Source organism: Rhynchophorus ferrugineus, unplaced genomic scaffold (genome assembly GCF_030347505.1).
Source record: "Rhynchophorus ferrugineus isolate W39M unplaced genomic scaffold, kcgeb_rfMv2 rfM7, whole genome shotgun sequence".
Classification (NCBI taxonomy): Eukaryota; Metazoa; Arthropoda; class Insecta; order Coleoptera; family Curculionidae; genus Rhynchophorus; species Rhynchophorus ferrugineus.
Window position 1 is genome coordinate 19,938,206 of NW_027472586.1, and position 24,521 is coordinate 19,962,726.

Consider the following 24,521-nt stretch of genomic DNA (forward strand, 5'->3'; position numbering starts at 1 on the left):
AAAATATTAGTTATAATTAGTACACGTTATAAACCGGCAAGCATTATTTTAGCCTTTTGATTATTTTGATACATTTGAGGTCGCTCCGTAATATATCATATTACTTTGTTTGAAAATGCCAAAAACCATAGATATTCAGGATCATAAAGTGATTGCAGCTCTAATAGGTTATTTCGAAAAGGAATGAGATAATGGAGGCTACCTTTTGCCGGTAAATTCCGTTAGAGAGGTAATTATTGATGGTATTAAATAATATCAAGTCCATACAATTTCGAGTACATACCAAATATTTGTGTGAGTACTGTAAATAACATCGCTTATATAATGAAGAATAATACGTTAGATTCACCCAAGGTAACCCGTCTATATACAAAGTGGGTCCTGAATCTTGATTATCTTAATATTGGCTCTATTCGAAACCACATATACGAAATGTATAAGAACAGTAAGTACACAAACTATTTTATTGAAATAAATATAATTTAATAAAATCATTTTAGACAAAATTGTCTGTCTGGAAAATATACATAAAGGAGTTAGGGACATTCAGCTTTTTGACGGATGTAAGACATCCTTTTATACACTCTTACCGGGCATAGGGTTTTAAATGGTGTAAAGATATCCCTCGGAGAGGTTTAATGAAACTTCCAGACATTACCTTAAAAATAGTTCTATTTTTAAAGGCATATAATAAGACCAAGGAAGATAAACTATTTGAATTTCTGTATCTTGATGAAACTTGAATATTTCAAAATGGTTCAGTGTGGCACTCTTGGTAAGACTGTAACAAAAAAAGTGTAAAGATAACAAAAATTGATGGAAAAAGGTAAAAGTTACAGTAGCATTCGATTAGGTTTTGTTGATCATTATATGTATTAATAATTAATTGCAGATATATTGCTGGTCGAAAAGGATATTACATCAAAAACTGTTTGGATATGTAGACTGTTCGGATAATTGTCAACCATAACAACTTCGGTTTGGATGAACTCGATAAGACATATAGAGGAAGTAGTTGATAAATGGTGGAATCGTTATCATATTTTAGACGGATTAGGAATTAACAGTTTAGTGATTGAATTGGACAGTGAGTCGCAAAGTGAAAGTGGCAATTCCTGAGACAGAGTGATGAGAGTTGAAACAATTACAGGTATGCACATAATTAGTTGAATATAACTGTAGAAAATGATATTGTAGGGTGTTAAAGATTTATGTGCACAGATATGATTCTAATTTTTCAATATTCAACATGAGCATTTGGTTGGAACGTATGAGGAGAGAATGAACACCAACTGCTTTGTAGATATGGTAAATGCATTAGACAAAATTCAGTGACTAATTTTATAGAAGAATGGTGTACACAGATAATAGCAGAAGAAATAAAAAGTACGGTGATGCAAAGATGATTTGACAAGTAAACATACCATCGAAGGTAACAAGAACTAAACGTAGAAAGGTAAATATGCTCTCGAATAAAAGTAAAATACGTTTCTCAGATATACTATTGTTAATTAGGTGGACTAGACCTCCAGGGGGATACCACTACATAAAAAAACGCGCCTAGAAACTCTACCTAATTGATGGTGTAATGTAAATAAAACAAATCTAATCTTCAGCCTGTGTTTTTAATTGTAGTTTTATCTCCTTCAATAATATATGTATTAGATGTACTATAACCTTAAAATCAATTATATTTGATAACATTTTTGTTCAATTATTTTATTTAGATTAGAATTTTGTTGTATGTCAAAACCAAACTGAACTAAAACTCAGAGTTGATGCGGCAACATTGCAATGTTTCGACGTCACAAATATCCATTACGCATTACTAAAAAAACTTACAATCCAGCTTTACGTTTTTTTCTTTCTTCAATAGGTTTGTTTTATAGCAAATGATGTTTACCAAAACCATCTCAAAACGTGAATTTTCTTTTCATAATCTGACTTTCCATAAAACTACTTTTTTATAAATATAGTAAATATAATCTTACAGAAATTTATATTCAATTCGTATTTGCATTATTTTCATAAATTTGAATCATTACTATGAGCTTATTAAATCCACTATCATCTGCAAACAAGTAGTAATTTGATACCATTTAATGGCACTTTCTGTGGTATCCTGATCTATATTTAACGTGAAATTCCAATTACTCAAGGAAATTTACGTATTAAACAATATTTTATTTCCTATTAATGGATAACATTTTATGTAACAATGTCACAGCTAAGTAGATTAAAAATTTTAAAAAACGTATTGGTTTATTAATCAGTTATAAAGCCTATTTGGCCTTATACGTTGCAGATATAGGGTTGCACTAAGACAACAAACTGACTAGTAATCCAATACAATGCTTATGATTTGTACTAAGCATATCTAATGTAACATATAATTAAAAAATATTTGCTGATAAGGCCGTTTTATATCCTGTATGGTCTATTTTGTCATTATATTATTCTAACAAAATTAACGAAATGAAGAACAAGATTAACGTAAATTTAGCCTAGAACTTTCCATCCGAACCAACTTCTACTTGTCCAAGTTTAGTCAAAAAATAACAAAAATATAATTGGGAATATCAGGTTTCATAAATCACTGAATGATTCAGTTTGGATTTGACAAAAAAAACGTCTAGGTCTATGCGTTAGGATAATAACTGTTTTCTCGTCCGCCATATTTACTATTTTTAGCACCCAACATTGAACCAACATTTTAAGCATAAACATAAACCAATTTTGTCTTGTCACGTACCAATCCTCGTACTTTGATACTATTTTTTGTGAGATTTATTAGGTTTCCAAACGGTTTTATTTTGGAATATGACACTGTACGTACATACGGTGGTTGACTCAACGATCATTAGTGACAATTAAATGATATGGCATTATTAGGATTAATCCAACTCCACTGACGCTATATACAATTGTTACATATTGATACAAGTCCTGAAAGAAACAGATATATTGTAGATCACGATATGTCCGCTTCCGACGACTATTCTACTATCAGTCTCTGTTTGAAGTTTTAATTCCCATCGGAAACCATCTCCGCTTCGGTTTATGTACAAGGTCCAAGTCTCGACAGTAGGTCTCACGACCCCAAATTGTGACTGTGATTGGTCAAATGAAAATATGGCGTGTACGTTCCGGAACTGGCCGGCTGTAGCGGGTACACCGATCCGTAAGGTACGTGGTGCGAGTACAACAAACCGGAATGGGTGTGGTGGCCGGGAAAACCCGCGAAACCACCCCCGGAACTTGGAGGCGGTACAGTGGGCGAGTTCACGTCCATCCCGGGGTTCTGCTTCTTCCATTTGGTGCGTCGGTTCTGGAACCAGATCTTCACCTGAGTCTCCGTTAGACTCAGGCTGAGTGCCAGGTTCAAGCGCTCGCACACGCTCAGGTATCGGGTGGTTTTGAATTTGTTCTCGAGGGCGACCAGCTGCTCGTAGGTGAACGCGGTGCGGGCCCGTCGGGGTTTGCCGGCGTTTTGGGTTTTAGAGTCGCTCTTCTTCTTTTTGGCGTTTGGGTCTTTGGGGTCCTCGCTGACATCGCTGTGGAGGTCGTCGTCGTCGTCCGATTGGTGATCTTTTCCTATAAAATAAATATACGTTATTAGTACGTAGAACTTTTGAATATTTATATAGTATGTTCGAATTTTTAAGAATATAGTCGCTGGAGGAGAAACGTAATATTTAACCGAACAATCCTCACGATATCGTTAAACATTTTAAAGGCGTAGTTGAAAGGCTCGACTGAACATACTTTTTATATTTTTCTAAATCTACCGCAACCTGGACATCATCTCATTTACTGGTGTAACTGATGTGACTATTTCTTTCAACTTTAATGTATTTATTCTGAACACCCACCAATTTATGAATCTGTTCAGAGGGAAGAAAAGTCTTCGAAATATCTCTATATGGCAACTATTCGTTTCGTTTGATCAAAATTTACTACGAAATATTTTCTTTGGATATGAGAGGGCTAAGTGAAAGGTGGTTTTAGAGTTTGGTTCACACCATCTTTTAGAGTTTGGTTTTGACTCAAGGTCACAGCGGTAAAATCAAGAGTCCTCTAGATACTTTTTTATCAGTACCTTGCTAGCGAATATATGTTGATATTATGTCATCATGTTTATAATTTAACCAAATATACCTACTAAAATCTAGGTTCCATTGAAATTGGTTGCTATAAGCACATTTTTACTAATTGGATTATTTCTAGTAAATATTAAGAATGAATGGAAAACAAGTTTATCTGGTTCAATATTCACCTCTCTAAACCAGAATACCCCATTGGTATAAAATATTAAACATATTGTTTAAATATGGTTATATAACAGTTCAATTGAAAAGTTTCCGAACTGACACCTAGATGGGGCTACTAGAATTAAATTCTTATATTTTTTAGTTAGTCCTAACCCTCAAAAGATGCGTGTATAAATTTGACAGCTGTCGGATCATTAGTTTATGAATTATAGCATTTTGAGTAAAGCAACTTTTGTTTGTGGAAAAAATTGATAAAAAGGAATTTCGCGTGTTGAGAAAATATTGCTTTTTGAAGGCAAAAAAATTCAGTTGAGCAACGAAGACCGTGAATGCAGTAGACGCTCAAAAGAAGTTGTTACCGACGAAAAGATCAAAAAAATCCACAAAATGATTTTGAATGACTGTAAATTGAAATTGAATGAAATAGCAGACACTCTAAAAATATCAACTGAACGTGTACATGATCTGTACACGTTCAGTTTACATGTGTACAAAGCTCTGTGCAAAATGGGCGAGCTCACTTTTGACCAAAAACAACGACGAGTTAATGATTCGGAGCAGCGTGTCATCCATCGAGTATACTGCACATGACAAACCCGCTCCAAAGCGTGGGAAAATGCAACAGTCGGCTGGAAAGGGCAATAAGTATCATTGACTACCTTGAAAAAGGAAGGACCACCAACAGCAACTATTACATAGCGTTACTGGGCCGTTTGAAGGACTAAATCGCCGAAAAAAGGCTGCATTTGAAGAAAAAGAAAGTACTGCTTCACCAAGACAATGCACCATGTCACAAGTCAACGCAATCGACAATCACAAACAACGATGGTAAAAATCCATGAATTGGAGATCTGGCCCCCAGCGACTATTTCCTGTTGTCAGATCTCAAAAGAATGACGAGGTGATCGCCGAAACTGAGGCCTATCTTGAAGCAAAGGACAAATCGTACGACAAAAATGGTACTGAAAAGTTGGAGGGTCGCTATAATCAGTGTTTCACCCTTGAAGGGAATTATGTTGACTAAAAAAAACTAATTTTGCCAAAAAAATGTTTTTACTATTTTAGGCTGGGGACTTTTCAATTGACTTTTATCTATATACTTGATTACTAGTAAATTAAAAGTTGATATGTGTACATGATATTTGAAACATGATTTGTATATTCTAATAATAGTTTTTATAACTTCATATATAATTTCATATAGTTATAGAATTTTAACTACTATAGTTTTAAAACTATTTCATTTCTACTTTCCCACTCATTTCAATGTTCTTCTAATTTTTCAATGCCTTTGTTGAGGATATCAATATATTTTATCTATCTCATGTAGCTTTTGATATCTTGACAGAATACCAGGCAATGATAGTTTATTTTCTTTTTATATAGTCTCCATAATGTTTATAAATCTGTTTTGTCTCAACTATCTCAACAACTTTTTGCCTTCAGCCAAATATAAAAATTATTTCAAACCATGTAGCTAATATAATAACAGGTTAGGCTGATAAATATCTCATAACCATCTATATAACAAAGCGGAGACTCATCGAATATCGTGTTATGATACGTATGTAAAATAAAATGAATCGTTACTAAAGATCATTAGATAAGCAGTACAATTATGTTTAGAGTCATACTAGACTAAGATACTTAATATTTAAATAGTATTATACGATATTTAAAGATAAGCAGATAACTATAATAAAGTATTAAATAACATTTTGAAATTCTAATGAAAATACTTATTATGGACTTCGTAAGTCCATAATTACAACATACTGTTATATTTTGCTAATAATGTTTAATAAAATGTAAATTTTGATCTGACTTGTAGAGCATATTATATATTGTTTAAGAGTATGAACAATTCTCTATCTCAATAGATTCTATTATATATATTAGTATCGTTTTAATATCAAATTTAATCGTTTCTCTAAAATGTTGGATTAATTGAAACATTTGATACGATATAACAAAGCTGTTTGTATGGGCTCATATATTTAAATTAATATTTGTTTCAATTTTATAAACACGAATATATGTATGTTATAAACAAGAATATATGAATATATAATATAGTACTCTAAATCTTATGATATATGTTACATATACCTAATATATTATGGCAATAATGAATTATAGTTTGTGTATAATTATGCAGGCTTAAAAAACATTAAAATCTATTATTTTGCGGTAATATAAATTAATCCTTTTTATTTTATGTAATTTTATGTAATTACTTTTTATTAATCTACAAAATGAGCAAATTGCTACCGCGAAATATGCTGGAATCATATATTATCTAATCATATCTGCATATATCAGAAACAAAGTCTCGCTAAAGGTCCGCAGAGTCTTGGGACTACTCCTGTATCTACTCGATGCTGCTGATATCCCGACAACAAAAGAAACAGTACTTGGAATATTTGCCGACGGCACAGTTATCATGGCGAAATCTCTATCTAAGGCTGTAAAAAAGTACAAATAGCGGTCAACAAAATCTAAAAATTTACTAGAGTCTGGAAAATACGGCTTAACAGCTCCAAATCTGTCCATGTTAATTTTGCGTTGCGGCGAAATGACAAAAACCTAAATATATTACCTGACGGATACCGAATTTCCCCAAGCAGAATCAACTAAATACCTTGGAATACCTCTCCATGGTAGGTTAAATTGGAAACATCATAACAAAAGCAGAGCAGATTAGAGTCAAAATCAAGCAACTATAGTGGTTAGCCGGAAGATACTCGGCGACTTAAAATAAAAAAGATCGGTTTATCAGTCAATCATAAATTCAATTTGGCCCTATGAGGGGTAAATATGAGGTTGTATTAAGTCAACAAACCAACTAGTAATGGAATGCACTCAAAACAAAGTCCGACGATGATCTAAGTGATCCAAGATTTCGTCATAAAACGTAAAATAAGGTTGTTAAATCACAGCAACCTTGAAGCAATACTGGACAACACGCAGGAATCGATTGAACCGAACCAAACCACACGAATTTGTTTAGTGTATAAGTGTATTCTCAACTTTAGTTTAAGTAGTTTAGTTTTATTTTAGTTTGAGAAATACATACGATGTATTAATTCTATCCTTGCTTATGTATTAATGCAAGTACAACAGAGCAGTAGTAACAAATTAATCTGTAAATTAAGATTGTACTAAGCATATCTAATGTAAGATGTAATTAATTAAAAAAAACAAATATTAAACAATTAAATTCAATGACAGGTGCAACATACATTGTACATTACTTTGTTTTTATTTGTTGTATAAGTAATTTCTTCGTATCTTATTTTTCTTTGTATTATTCAGACGCAGACACACCACTCGACATGAAAAATGACACTTGAACAGGACAACATCTATTGGGTCAGCTTTTGCTACTTTATTGTTTTATTATTCGCCGTGTAGTCGAAATCTGGCACCTAGTGACTATAAGTTGTTTGTCGACCTCCAAAGAATGCTCCAGTGAAATAGTTTTTGGTCTGATGAAAAATTGATTCTTTCGAAGAACTTTCCTGTAGTTTCCAAATATTTGTCTTTCAAACCGACGTTTAAAGATGAAGAATACTTTCAACCGTGGCTATTTTTAGTTTTTTCTTAATAACGCCAGAATATATTGTATTGCCTATTTAAATAAAATTCACCTTTTGATTTGATCAATATAAATTTTTCGATAAAATAATCACTCGTTTTTGATGGCAGAACAGATGGCTTTTCGGTGGCAATTCACTAGTTTTGTTGATTTATTGTGTTATAGATATAGCAATTGATAGCACATATGTATTTTGAAATAAACTAAGTTATTCAATAAATCTGGAGAATTAGTTAGATTCTGAAATAATTCATACTTAATTTAGGCGATTTGGTTTTAGAGCAGCTTCAGAGTTAATATTAGTTGGGTGTTAATTAAAAAAATATTACAAAATAAATAAAAAAATTTCGTAATATATATTCATCAGTATTTTTCTAATAAAATATTAGTAATATTTATTTACTAGTAATATTAGAGATATTTTATTTATTATACAAATTGAATAGTTTTTCTACTTTTATCAATATCAAATAATTAAATATCAATTATCAATTAAAAATATCAAATGATGAAGGTATAAATGATATATAACAAGTATAACGAATATTTAGCATTATATCGAATATACAGGAAAATTTAATTAATTTTAAAGATAATAGTGCTGAACTGAGAAGAACATGTTCTTGCTTTATCATTTTATTCAGATACACACGTTTCAGAGCATGACAACGCTCCAGTACATAGGTCTTCAGTGTTTTCGCCTAGAAATCTCAATAATTTTATAATGACGGAAATACGGTTTTACCAGAAAATTCTTTGAAATTTTTATGAATAAATTAGCTTTAAATACTAGAGTAAATGGAAATTAATTTTGTTTCAATTATTCTCAGCCAATTACTTTAAATTAGGCCTATGAATTATTTTAAAGGACTTACAATAGATGGATTATTAAAACGCATCGAGTGCATTAGTTACGAACTTCATATTAGAGCCTCACTGACAGACTCACTTTTCAGTATGTGTCATTTCGTTGAAGCGTGAACAAACAATTTTTTCAATGCATTGAAAATGTCTGAATTTGTAGCGAGTTAATCGTATTCCCCTTTTTGCTTAAATTTGAAGAAAAGAACAGCCGAAGTTCATCGAATGCCGTATGAAGCTAGTGGCAATCTTGTTACATCAATTTGTAGATGTGTTATAATACTTCAATAGTAACACTTGTTTCAACGTTTTAAAAGTGATTTTGTTACCGAAGGCAAATAGCGTTCTGGGCAGTACTAATAAAATAATCTGTAAATTAAGATTGTACTAAGCATATCTAATGTAAGATTTAATTCATAAAAGAAAACAAATATTAAACAATTAAATTCAATGACAGGTGCAACATACATTGTACATTACTTTGTTTTTATTTGTTGTATAAGTAATTTCTTCGTATCTTATTTATCTTTGTATTATTCAGACGCAGACACACCACTCGACATGAAAAATGACATTTGAACAGGACAACATCTATTGGGTCAGCTTTTGCTGCTTTATTGTTTTATTATTCGCCGTGTAGTCAAAATCTGGCACCTAGTGACTATAAGTTGTTTGTCGACCTCCAAAGAATGCTCCAGTGAAATAGTTTTTGGTCTGATGAAATATTGATTCTTTCGAAGAACTTTCCGATAGTTTCCAAATATTTGTCTTTCTACCGACGTTTTTGTATTTTAGAATATTTTCAACCGTGGCTATTTCTAGTTTTTTCTTAATAACGCCAAAAAATACTTGAAATCTCAATAACAATCACAATAAATCAGTGTAGTACTGTGTTGGTGATAGTGCGAGTTTATATCGGGAAAAAATGGCTTATGTCAACTAAACGTTCTCGTTACAATCCGGTCCGTTGAGTTCGGGTCAGAGAGTGGTCGCTTTGCGACCATTCACCAACAGTTCCGCCCTCGGTCGGCTATCGCGTATGGCGATGAACCGGCTAATGAGTGTGGTTAACGGATCGTTCGCTGGCGGCGTATTGATTTCGGCGGCTTCGTTTGTCTTGTCGCGGGAGCATATCGATTGCCTACCCCGTCGCTCCTCATCATCCCCCCCTCTGGCCCGTCCGCCCGCGCTCGTTGTCATTCGATCCCCGCAGCAGGATCCGGTACCACGGATTAATTACGGAGTTCACGGCTTGCTAACGAGGCTGGAGGCAATTACGCCAAGGCTGTTAATTACGTGTCCTCGTTCCGCACGGCCTATTGTTGTCGTCTTGCGACGAGGTTGGTTCCGGCAGCCCGCCGACTCCGGAGATTACCGGATCCGGAGTTAATGGTGCCGCTCGGATGGGAGTCAATCGCCGTTTCGTGAAATTTATGACGGCGATATCTTCTCCGCCCGTACCCTTCGGTGGGTCTATTAGTTCTCGAGGCTTCAAGGTTAGGGATGGTATTAGACAGAATAACTCGTACATTGTTTCTGTTCGCTTACATAGAGCATACCCTGATGACAAGTAAAAGCCAGACATTGAACAGCAATAACAATAAATGTTGTATTTATCTGATGGAATTAGGTTAATGAATTATTTTACTATTTAGGTCCTAACAAAGTTTCGAAGCCCTAGCATTTGGTAATTGGCTGAAATCATTAAGATTCAGAAGAGATCACCTTCTATCGAACTATAAGTTTATTTTCGGCAATCTCAGAACATTTTGAGAAACTATAAATATATATTGAAACTATAAATATATATTTTGATAAAGTGTGGTATGGAACTATAAGTTAAACCCAACAGCTTTTTATCTCATTCGCACTTTTAGTTGCTGAAATCTTTTCTGATAAACAGATAGTTTACTGTGGAATAAGATGATGAATGACTGAACTATATCCAAGATATTGATGAATTCTATAATGCCGTACACTGGGTCCAGTATCTCTTATATACTCATGCTCTACAGACTACAAAATACTTTTATAGCAATATATGTAAACGACACCATTTATGAGGTGATACTATCAAACAGACTCCAAACACCTTAATAAAATACAACTCTCGATAAAAACTGGGCATATTTAAGTCAATGAAAAATCTACTTACGCAACTTTTACCATGCCTAGAATTACACTTTCAGTAGTGCATATCTTGTTGTGCACCTAGACCGTCGTTTAGCTTACACAAAGAACATAATTGATAAAATAAATCAACTCAAATATTAAACTGTTATGTACTATTATCAATGCCCCGAACTACGTTTCTAATGAATTGGTACATTGTGGCACCCCTCTGGAACCCATAACAGTAATTGAGCATATTGTTAATTTATTTAATAAATACGATATTATTAAGAAATACAGCAATCATAGTGAATTATTTAATCTCCATTAAAAAGAAGCAAATTGTATTTTGTTTTGTACGAACTTCTTAATCTTTGTAAATTTTGATCGGTTTTGCCTGCATCTTACACTATAGATGATTTTGAATTATTGAGATTATATGATGATTTTGATGAGAATTTATTAAGGCATAAAGTTATAATTTACTACGAATTGATTTGTTGCTATTGGAGTAGTTTCTGCCCTCAAGCAAGAAATTTTTTTCAGCTTAGTAAAGAAATGTTCGAAATATTGATTGATATATATATATATGTATATATATATATATATATATATATATATATATATATATCTAGCTTAATTCATGTTACTTTTCATGTAAATCCATTAATTCAAATTTTAGCATTTTGTGCAGACTGTAAACATTGTATCTATGCATTTGGAGTCGTCGAGTTGTTATAAAAACATAACAAACATTAAATTTTATTAAACTTTTTAAAAATTATTTTAAAAAAATAATCTAGGAGGAGTTATATTTGGTTTAAGGAGTTTCTATAATAACTCTTAATGTCAAGAAAACCTTACATAAAAATTCTAACTTTAACTAATAGAAATAGCACACCTTTGTGTAAGAATAATTCGAGAATTTTTCATCATAATTGCATAGATCAATAGTAACAAATAGAAGCTAAAAATCCAAGTAACGTCATTAACGAAACTAAAGTACTTTTAGTGTTTTACAAACTTAAAAAGTCATAGATCAATTAAAGTTTACATGGAAACTGATAAAACAAATTTTAATTCAATAAAATAAATATTGGCTATTTTATAGCAATTCTGCGGGAATTTCAATTATTTTTTGAAATATGACCAATATTTCCACGGTTTTATATGACGAAATATATATTGTTGTATTGCCTATTTAAATAAAATTCACCTTTTGATTTGATCAATATACATTTTTCGATGAAATAATCACTCGTTTTTGATGGCAGAACACATGGCTTTTCGGTGGCAATTCACAGTTATGTTGATTTATTGTGTTATAGATATTTAAAATGATAACACATAAATATTTTTAAATAAACTAAGTTATTCAATAAATCTGGAGAATTAGTTAGATACTGAAATAATTCATACTTAATTTAGGCGATTTGGTTTTAGAGCAGCTTCAGAGCTAAAGTTAGTTGGGTGTTAATTAAAAAAATATTACAAAATAAATAAGAATTTTTCGTAATATATATCATCAGTATTTTTCTAATAACATATTAGTAATATTTATTTACTAGTAATATTAGAGATATTTTATTTATTATACAAATTGAATAGTATTTCTACTTTTATCAATATATCAAATGATGAAGGCATAAATGATATATAACAAGTATAACGAATATTTAGCATTATATCGAATATACAGGAAAAATTAATTAATTTTAAAGATAATAGTGCTTAGCTGAGAAGAACATGTTCTTGCTTTATCATTTTATTCAGATTCACACGTTTCAGAGCATGACAATGCTCCAGTACATAGGTCTTCAGTGTTTCCGCCTAGAAATCTCAATAATTTTATAATGGGGAAATACGGTTTTACCAGAAAATTGTTTCAAATTTTTATGAATAAATTCGCTTTAAATACTAGAGTAAATGGAAATTAATTTTGTTTCAATTATTCTCAGCCAATTACTTTAAATTTAGCCTATGAATTATTTTAAAGGACTTACAACAGGTGGAGTGCATTAGTAACGCATCGAGTGCATTAGTAACGAACTTCACGTTGGAGCCTCACTGACAGAATTCACTTTTCAGTATATGTCATTTCGTCGAAGTGTGAGCAAACAATTTTTTCAATGCGTTGAAAATGTCTGAGTTTGTAGCGACTTAATCGCATTCCCCTTTTTGCTTCAATTTGAAGAAAAGAACAGCCGAAGTTCATCGAATGCTGTATGACGCTAGTGGCAATCATGCCACATCAATTTGTAGATGTGTTAATAATACTTCAAACAGTATACAACACTTGTTTCAACGTTTTAAAAGTGATTTTGTTACCGAAGGCAAAGAGCGTTCTGGGCAACCAAAAAAATGTGAAAAGTTTTTAAAGGCAGTACTCGGTGGAAAAATCAATGGGAATCGCTATCACCTACAACTCTGCGAGAAGCGGCCGGGATATGACTAAAGAGAACAACAATGTTATTCTTCAGCATGACAACGCTCTACCATATGTTGCAAAACCGGTGAAAACATATTTGGAAACATTAAAATGGAAGAATTCCCACCCGCCGTATTCTCCAGACATTTCTACTTCTGACAACTACTTGTTTCATATGAGTTCTGACCTGTCTGAGCAGTGCTTCACTTCTTATAAAGATACCAAAAAATGAACCCGTGGATAGCCTCAGAAGATACATTGTTCTTGAGCTTTACTTTTAAATATGGGCAATACAATAAAATATATTTTACCGATTTTTCACAATAAAGCTTCAAATCTTTTAAAACTAATGTATAGGCCCTACATGATATTCCACTGATTTTTATGAATATATTTAGTGTTAGGAAATATCGACTGAAATTGACTATCGACTATTAAGTAGTTGACTACTTTTTACTATCGACTGTTTCAGTCACTAATTTATGCTTATATAGATTTATATGTAATATATATACTTTCATGATTTTTTTGGTAGTTTGCTTGTAAATAACAATATCACTACATAGTATAAAACAAAGTCGCCTTTTCTGTCCCTATATCCCTATGTGCGCTTAAATCTTTAAAACTACGCAACGGATTTTGATGCGGTTTTTTTCAATAGATAGAGTGATTCAAGAGGAAGGTTTATATGTATAATACATGCATAATATACTAAGGCAACATTGCTAATTTTAGAGGTTTCTAACGTGATGTCGTAAATTAACCTATTTTTTTAGGCTTATTTAGCAATTAGCAAAAACGCTGCCTAACCCTACGAGTTAGATCAAATTAATGTACTACAGTATTGTACACCATAAAATGGTTTACAAAAAAGTCCGCGATGGTATATGTTTATCTTTTAGGGATAACCCACATTAACCATTTTTATTGTTTACTTTTTACGTGAAAAAATGGCTTATTTACGAAGCTATTTTAAGCAATACGGCATTAATCCTTATCGAATTAAGTACCTTAAATACAGTGTGCAATTAATATAGATCAATATGGTTCCTTACAGCATGTAAATTAAACAAATATTTTCGGAGATATTACAAATTTAAAATTTGCGTTTAAAAATGTGTAATGTAGTAAAAATTGTATGAATTTAGATATTCCAAAGATAGCTGGAAATCTTCATAGTAAGTATAGGGGAAGAGGAATTGTTTTACTCCAAATTTAATGCGTGCAGGCCAAGGGCAGTAATGAATGAACCAAAAATACTGGATCGATTTTAATCATGTTTTCATTGAGTGACATAGGCATATATATTTTATGCCCGTGCAAAGTCGGAGCGGGCCGCTATGTTTTTATATACAACGTTCATATTTTTTCTGTAGTGTATTTAATTTAGTATCAGCATTGCACCCGTGCGAAGCCGGGGCGGGTCGCTAGTATTGTATATTAATATTATAGGATTTTGGTACGATATTTTTCAAGATTGTTAATGTTATAGGGTAAAAAGATTAAATGAATTGTAAATAGTAAAATATTTTGACTGTTTTTATGGCATTAATAGATAATATTTCCATTACTCTCTCGATTTTTGTTAAAAAAATGTTTCCCTCCAATAATAAATAAAGCATCTATATCATTTCACTCAAATCATTTTTAATTATGTTATGGATTAGGTTTTTTTTCTATGATTGTGTATGAGTATATGTTTAATTTTTATATAGTATTTATGGTTATTGTACATCTTTAGTTTTTAGGTTTTGTTTAAGTTCTATTGTATAGTCTATGTTTATTATCTTAGCATATTATTTAAAAATAGCAATTAGTACATTAAAATACAATAAATCATTTGTGGGGTATTATTCCATTCCATACAAAAATTCCATTTATTTTTACAGATCCACAGAACATTCAAATATAAAGGTAATTCTCCTTTGTTTAAAATTAAATTATAAATTGCATGTTATGGATTAATATTATAATAGTATTCAATAATTATTTCTTCATTTTCTTGTTTAAAATTAGTTCGTGAAGGAATTTATACATCTCCGTCTCGCTTATACTACCGTTGGAAAATATAACCACGTACAAAATTAACTGCCCCAGCAATTATCTCCATTGTTTCTTTTCTCATAATTTATACAGGAAAGGATTAGTACATATTCGTCTGACATCACGAATTGAAAGTCTCGAACAGTCGAACCATGCATTTGATTGAAAATAATAGTTAGTATTTTCAGTCGCTAGTTTTTTTGACTATCGACTGTTTCGACTGTTTTCAGTCGATAGTCCCCAACGCTAAATATAATATTAAAACAATTATTAAAGAACCTTAAAAGTTATTCATATACGATAGAATAAAAATTATTATTCACTTTTTTGATGTCTTTGTTAAAATCAATACTGAAAATGTACGGAAAACGTAACGATGGAAGGAAAATACTACAAAATTGACCTATGTTCTGTAGATTATTAACCAGTGAACCAGCGTAATGGTTCTGTAGCCTGTTATAAATGAACATTTGACGTATAAATCGATTACTTAATCAGTCGTTTCGTCACGGATATGGAAAATAAGGCAGCGAAAGCGAATTAAATCGGTTCTGGGATTTGAGACGGCGATCAGGCGACTCACTGACTGACTGGCTTGTCCCATCTCGTTCGCCAAGTAATCCATCCATCCACTTGGTCCCGCCGTTCTCATTACAAGCAAATTAATTTCGAATGGGGCCGACGTTGGCCGGTGCGTTATCGCCGCTGGAGCGAAAAATTGGGGGAGTTGCGCTAAGGCCCTTCGACATTGATATATTGTTGCCGATTTGTCCTCATAATTGATCGGCTTGTGTGTCGTTCTCTCTGTTTTTTCCTCCTCCTCGTTCCAAACAGGGAATAAAAAAAGGCGAAACCGATACAAAAGAATTAGCCGGAATTGGCTTTGTCGTTCGGGGCAACATGATCGTTCTGCACGATGCGGTTAAATGTACGAGTTTATTTTCCGGTATTAGCGATATATTAATTTCAAATTATTCTTTTGCTATGGTAATTTTATGTTCATTATATACGATCATTGATTATTATCAATATTATCGCCATAACCAATTTTAACCACAACCGCCATTTAACTCAATAAGTAATTTTAAATCTAGTTTTATTAGGATAATAATTTAACAAAACAAGATGCTACTTTTATATTATTTCTTCAGTTTGAAGACATGTAGATACGATGTTTTTGAATGACACGTGATTGGTCTGTTTTTACTTTCAATGTCGCCTTGTATCGCCGTTCAACAAGTCGCCCCCTTCTTTCCGTTAAATAGAATAATATTTTCAAGTAAATTACTAATGTTTGTTTTTTAAACCCTTTCACATATTATTACTGGCGCAGTTCGTAGGATTTCCGATTTTATTGAATTCTTCGAATTTTGTTTGTATAATACATAATACATAAATCCTGACACATGCATCACAGTTCAAGGTGAAAGGCCACCAAAGGCGGGCTGAAATTGCTGTGAATTAACATAGTTTACTGGAATTTGAACAAAACTTTGCAGTTTAGGGTGAATGGCCACCAAATGTGGATTGCAGTAGCTCGGTTTTTAGCCTCAGACTATTGGAATCGGTAGTCACTAAAACTGGGAAACCCTTTCATAGAGGAATTCAATAGAAATTTGGTTAGAAACAGTGTCATTTCGACGATCTTCAAAGGCGAACTGGTGGACGAAGGTACAGACGATATTCAAACATAATTTTACAATAGCTATAAGCTAACTATACAGAATAACGACCCTGTAGCTGTTTCTTTAGGAGGTAGATGTCTTGTAACACGACCCAGATTATTCGGCCATTTCTTTTTGACTACCTGAGTTGTGAACGAGTTAGACAGGTTGGATATATATTGATCAAAATATTTTCCATGTGTTTTCACAACTTTTTCCCACCGTTCTTGCAACATGGCTATACCGTATCGAAAGATCGATTTAGGTTTGGTGGCACTCAATCATCGATCCATTTTCACATTTCTTCGACATTTCGCAACCCTGTTCTAGTCAAGTTATGCTGCATTAATCTGAAGAAGTGGTGATTAAAATCTAAGTACCAGCACTGTTGGCTCAAGCGGTTCGAAATGACATTTTCAGTTAATTAGTGTGGTGGTCATGTCTCTTCGATTTGAATCATTCGAATCGAATGTAAACGTCCGGAAACCGTTGATTCATCATCCATCGAATCCACCCTTTCATCGTTCGTCACCATTCAAAACAATCGAATGAATTGTTGTTAACAGTAACCTCAAATTGTATGCAAGGACCTAATAATTATAATCAGTCCTGTATAATATTCTACTTTTTATTAATAATTATAAACTGACCAAACATGATCAAAAAGTATATACTATTTCGTATTCATTAAAAAATTAAAACGTATTATCTCTTTATATAAATCTGAATGTATTTCGAACTTGAAATATTAATTCTCTTGTGATAAGTAAACAAAAACATGTTTCTCTTATTAAGCTAATTTTATAAAACAATTAATATGTGAATTAGATTACAATACACTGAAAATCACTAGCAAAAATTCTCCTATTTTATCCGCCTTATATACCAGACAATGTTACCTCTGAGCTACAGAAATATCACTTAAAAGAAGTTAATAGTACCTATTAATTTTAAATGAAAATTTGTTTGTTTTGCAAAACGTAAATAATTCTATTATATATTTATTGTACTTGAAATATTTTATTTAAATATTCACTAAAAATATTATAATTGGGTAATGGTTTCAATTATATTTTAAGGTAACTATTTGTTCTGATTTTTTGCTAAAATGATTTAAATAATTTATATCGAAATTTAATACATTTTTAAAAATAATACAGTCAATTATAAGATAATTAAAAAAAATTGAAGAATTTTTTTGTTTGACTGTACAAAATAAAAGTGAGTAAAATATTAAAACTATTGATTATAAATATTCAGTTATAAATAATTTTAATTAGCATCAGTTCGTATAAACTAAAAAATATCATATATTTGGAACATATTTTTTAATAAAATACATTTAATATTAATATTAGTAAGAAGCATAGGCCTAAATAATTTTATATACTTAATCAGCATATGGTAATTATTGTATAATCTTACGTTTAGATTTTTACTGTTTTTGAAGCTTATTATTGAGCATTTTTGGAACATTTTAACATTCGGACAATGGTAAATTAAGTTAATTAAAGATTTTCAGTAAGAAATCAGTGTGTAGCTTACCTGTTTCACTTCCATCGAAATCTGGTGAGTCTCTCGAGGTCTCCAAGGGTTTCCAACAGCAAATACCGTCACTGAAGACATTCTGGCGACCGGTAAACTTATTAGGATCGAGAATGTTCTCCACCGAGAACGCCAAGCGACGGTTCTGGTGAGGCACCACCGACGGGCTTGGGTCGCGTGGGCTCCTGCTGCGACTCGCGTCACTACAAACGCTCTCCGAACGTTTCAGGTCGTCCTTGTACGCGACAAAGTCACTGGTTTCCGCCTTGGTCTCGAACGGGAACTTCTCCCGACGAGTCAAATCCACGGGACACAACGAGCCGTCGTCGTGCTCCACGTCCACGGTGAGGTCTTCGTCGTCGTCGTCCGACGGTTCGACGTCGCGGGAACCGTCCGGTACCCTCGGGTAGGGTTCCTTGGGGCCGGTAGCTGCGCGTTCCATAGTCAGCATAGTCATTTTGTTCGGGCACTAGGACATGGTCGAGTGGGTATCGTCTGCGTGGACGCTACACGGGAGCACTGAACCTGACCGACGTCCGGGAACGATCTGCGGCAGCTCCAGGAGACGGGGAAGCTGCGCTTCCCTCGCGGCGACGTCATTGGTCGGACGGGACGGGCGCGTGGACCGTGATTGGTCGGAGGGAGATCGTCGGGGGCGTGGTCCGAAGGCGGCCGGCCACCGTTTGCCCCGTAATTATGAATATGATTCGTAATAACGGCAGAAGCCTGCGGAAATTAGCCGGTAGAGATTTCGACAACAAAGGCACTTATTCACGACGGAGCTGCTGGGATAATTTGAATTTGGTGGCGGTGAAAACGCACCGGCCGACGTTTAATTAGCGGATCGGGGCCGCGATAAGGCCCCCGCCCCACCGACAGCGCCGCTCTTTCTCTTCCCCCCAATCGCTCGCTAATCGGCCCGTCTTGGTCGGCGGCCGTAAATGCGAAACAAAATGGAAAATGGGGAACAATCGTTGATAATTTGGCCGCGTCAAAATCTTTTAATTGCTACGACCCGATAATAACGCGGAAAAGTCTTGCTGGCGAATATAAGGGGCCTGAAATTTGGTACCAAAACGACTACTTCCATTCGTATTAGTCAAACAATAGAAACAACAAATTATCTTTATAATGAAGCACATGCATTTTAATAGTATCTTAAAAATAACTATAGTTATAAGCGATGAATCTTATGTTGACAATAATACGGATGCCCGATTCCTTAAGCAGAATCAGCTGAATATCTGGGGATACAACTTGATGGTAGGTTAAATCGGAAACATCATGTTTGACTAAAGCAACAGCAGATTAGACTCAAAATTAAGCTACAATACTGGTTAGTCAGAAGATGACTTAATGTGACCTAAAATCAAAGAGATTGAACTATCAGTTAATCAAAAAACCAATTTCTACGATCAAATAAAAGTGCTTATTGATACGAAATCAACGAGGAACTGCACGATGACTTTGAAATCAAATAACTTCGTAAACCAAAATTTCGCAGCAACATGGAAGCAACACGTAAGAACTCAGAATATTTAAACGAACTAAACCACATGCACTTGTATAGTGCAAAGCGTTACTCTTAACATTTGCGTATGTAGTTTAATTTTATTTTAAACTAGCGACCCGCCCCGGCTTCGCACGGGTGCAATGCTGATACTAAATTAAATACACTACAGAAAAAATATGAACGTTGTATATAAAAACATAGCGGCCCGCTCCGACTTTGCACGGGCATAAAATATATATGCCTATGTCACTCAATGAAAACATTATTAAAATCGATCCAGTATTTTTGGTTCATTCATTACTGCCCTTGGCCTGCACGCATTAAATTTGGAGTAAAACAATTCCTCTTCCCCTATACTTACTATGAAGATTTCCAGCTATCTTTGGAATATCTAAATTCATACAATTTTTATTACATTACACATTTTTAAACGCAAATTTTAAATTTGTAATATCTCCGAAAATATTTGTTTAATTTACATGCTGTAAGGAACCATATTGATCTATATTAATTGCCCACTGTATTTAAGGTACTTAATTCGATAAGGATTAATGCCGTATTGCTTAAAATAGCTTCGTAAATAAGCCATTTTCTCACGAAAAAGTAAACAATAAAAATAGTTAATGTGGGTTATTCCTAAAAGATAAACATATACCATCGCGGACTTTTTTGTAGACCTTTTTATGGTGTACAATACTGTAGTACATTAATTTGATCTAACTCGTAGGGTAAGGCAGCGTTTTTGCTAATTGCTAAATAAGCCTAAAAAAATAGGTTAATTTACGACATCATGTTAGAAACCTCTAAAATTAGCAATGTTGCCTTAGTATATTATGCATGTATTATACATATAAACCTTCCTCTTGAATCACTCTATCTATTGAAAAAAACCGCATCAAAATCCGTTGCGTAGTTTTAAAGGTTTAAGCGCACATAGGGATATAAGGACAGAAAAAGCGACTTTGTTTTATACTATGTAGTGATGATACAGACTGAAATATATATCCTGTACTCGCCTTGCTTGTGTATTCATGCAAATACAACACAACAGTAGTAGTAAACGAATTTAAAAATATTAAGCATATTAAATGTAAGATTAAAGTAATTAATTTTAAAAAATCACAATAATAGCTTCATTATTGTCAAAATCTGTATCTTGGTCTCAGAGAACTCTCAAGATAATTTACATCTTCGAAAATAAGACTAATTAATCAGTTACTTTACTAGTTTTGCGACATCTAAACAATAATTTTGATGTATTTTTCACTATCCTTTAAAAATAAATTTATGATTTCCAAATACTTTGGATATTATTCCAATTTCCTTTTTGGTTTTAAATGTCATTTCATTAACGTTTTCTATATCATCATGCACATTATTTTTGGTTTATTTTGATCTTGTTTATAAAGTTCTCGTAATGAGATACTTGATAGGAATATTATTAGAAATAAATAAAATTAGAATTATTTACTGGAAAACTGGGAGTTATTTTAATACAGAAAATACCTGCAATTATTTCATGTTGAGATTGCATAATTAAAATGTACTTTCTGTACATAAATATATCAGATATTTGCAGGAAGGATTTGTTTTAAGATGATTGAACAGATTAATCAGACAGTATTGTCCATCGCTCGATCGAAAAAGATCTCGTCTTTTCCAACGATATAAGTTAAGCTGATTAATATCAGATTTATGCGGGAATAGCCAGTAATCAGAAGGAACAATTGTCGGCAAATATGGCGGTTGTGGTAAACTCTTACTTGAGCGTTTTTAAATAAATTTTTACGGTATTTTTTTTATGAGGCTGAATGCTATGATCATACAGATGAATAACTTTGTCATGTTCTTGCTCATATTCTGAAAGTTTAGTTTTTATATAAGATGAGGCAAAAGTCCCGGTACCATTTTGTTTGAGCTCAATTTTGATTAGAACGAGCATAAGCAGTGATGATATTTATTGAAAATAGTCGCTCCATTATTGCTATTCAATGGAAATTCCGTCAATGGTAGCGTAACTTTTGCCCCACATTGTACAAAACCCTTTTTCCACTCAATAAATATATCTTTCATCACTTTTTACGATATTTTCCCATAATTCTGGCGATATGGCGATACCACATCAAAAGAATACCTTGCTTTGGTAGCAATCTAATTATCGACCATCTAGTCTTGTTCTTCTTCCTCTACTTCGGTATTTTGAAACCGTGTGCTAGACCAAGCTATGTTGCATCAATCTGACGAAACTTGTTATTAAATATCGCTCATTTCACTTCGTTAGATGCTTGCAGTAATAGTTTCATTGGGTTTAGTACCTTGTAATACACCACATCTTGCAGATTCCACCATCGGCATAGAAACCCATTATGTGTATTGACGTGAAAGATAGTCGTTGCAAATCGTCACATAAGAAATGAAAATGCGATATTTGGCCAATGGCGCTTCAAAATAACATTTTCAGCCAGTTCGCGTGATAGCTATTTGCCATTCTTATGGATTTTTCTTCTAACTTCCAAAGTTTCCCTGTTTATTATATTTATATTAATTAATTAAGCTTTTAAAATAATTTTGAGTAAAGAAATATATTCGAGAAAACTGAATCTGAAGTCGGGTTCAAAACAGCTAAAAGTAATTTAATCTCCTATTAAATTTTATAAAAGTATTTATGAAAACTATATGTTTATTATATTATTATTATTATATTTATTATTATATAGTAATAGTTTCATTATAATAATATTTCATTATTATAATATTTCATTATAAGTAATAGTTTCATTAGGTTTAGTACCTTGTAATACAATACATCTTACAGATCCCACCATCGGCATAGAAACCCATTATGTGTATTGACGTGAAAGACAGTCGTTGCAAATCGTCACATAAGAAATGAAAATGCGATATTTGGCCAATGGCGCTTCAAAATAACATTTTCAGCCAGTTCGCGTGATAGCTATTTGCCATTTTTATGGATTTTTCTTCTAACTTCCAAAGTTTCTCTGTGTATTTTATTTATATTAATTAATTAAATTTTTAAAATAATTTTGAGTAAAGAAACATATTCAAGAAAACTGAATCTGAAATCGGGTTCAAAACTGCTAAAAGTAATTTAATCTCCTATTAAATTTTAGAAAAGTATTTATGAACATTACTTGTTTATTATATTACTATTATTATATTTATTATTATATAGTTTTCGCAATCCTTCAATTTATTGAGAAAGCGTGCAATTATCTCTTATATTGATTTTATTGTCACCCGCACCCATTATGGGCAGCTGAGTATGTTTCCGTAAGAATTAAAATATAACTCTAACTATAAAGCATCCACGAGTGTGACTGTAAAACGATTTTAAATACGACGTTTTTTTTTCACTGTTTTCAACATAGCGATGGATGAAATTATGCGAACAGTATATAATAAGAAATCTATATTTGCTCATATAGATGTTCAGCATTTTTAAGCATTTTCGAGAATTATTCTCTATATACAGTTCAAATTACAGAGCTCTATCACTTGAAAATAAATGATAATGCAATCAAATATTAACGATATTTGCTTACATCAATTATGTTAATTCAAATACTTGGGGTCCTATAATATTAGGATAATAAAATTTCATCAATGGTTGAAACAATAAGCCGAATAATTTCTCTCAAGTTATGTAGAGAAAGATAAATATTGAAATCAAGACTAATATCAGGCTCTTGTATAGCTTCTAGAATTAGAAGCTACTATAGACCGACATCTAACTTAAGTAACCTTAATATATAAAAAAATATGTAGTTATTTAACTATCAGGTTAAATAGAATCAGGGAATTACCTCGACATCCACGACATCGAAAAAATCACGTTAGCGAAAAAGTTAAGCAGATCTGATACAAAATCAAAGAACTATACAGATTAGTTGGAAGAAGTAAGTCGAAAGATTGATAACTTGAACTAAGATCATGGACGTTGATTTTTCAATTAATTATAAGGCTTATTTCGACTTATGGAGTGTAAATACGGGGTTGTACTAAGACACGAAACTAACTAGTAATCCAACCCTGTCAAAACAAGATTTTTGGATTAATTACCAATACTTATCGCTATGTAACTGGCAAAAAATTGAACGATGCTCCCGGAACGAAATCAAATAGATATACGAAATTATCCAAGATTTCGTCTTAAAAAATTAAAGAAGGTTACTAAATTACAGTAACGTGGCATCAATAAAGCTACTGAACAATGCGCAGAAAATTAGAAGACTGAAACGAATCAAATCAATCAAACTTAGTATACATTAAAAATCATGGTGGTCCGGAGATTCGGCTACTTTCGATACTATTCGTATATTCGTCGGCGCAATCTGCTCGCCGCTAGCCGAAATGCTAAAAGTCGATATTGCCAAATTTACAGCTAGGCTATATGTTTTATGGATGAATTTTATTTTAGAAAATAATATATTTAACAAGACTCTCTGACATTAACTTTTATATTTTG

At 32.7% G+C, this 24,521-nt stretch overlaps 1 protein-coding gene across 1 annotated transcript; it reads right to left on the minus strand.

Annotated features, from left to right (window-relative positions):
- Window positions 1-1,877: 1,877 nt before the first annotated feature.
- Window positions 1,878-19,044, minus strand: slou (homeodomain transcription factor slouch). The gene is made up of 2 exons (XM_076410592.1): window positions 18,523-19,044; window positions 1,878-3,594 (listed from the first exon to the last, which is right to left on the minus strand). The coding sequence occupies exons 1-2, from the start codon at window positions 18,977-18,979 to the stop codon at window positions 3,092-3,094; spliced, it is 960 nt and encodes a 319-aa protein (XP_076266707.1). The 5' UTR covers window positions 18,980-19,044; the 3' UTR covers window positions 1,878-3,091.
- Window positions 19,045-24,521: the final 5,477 nt, after the last annotated feature.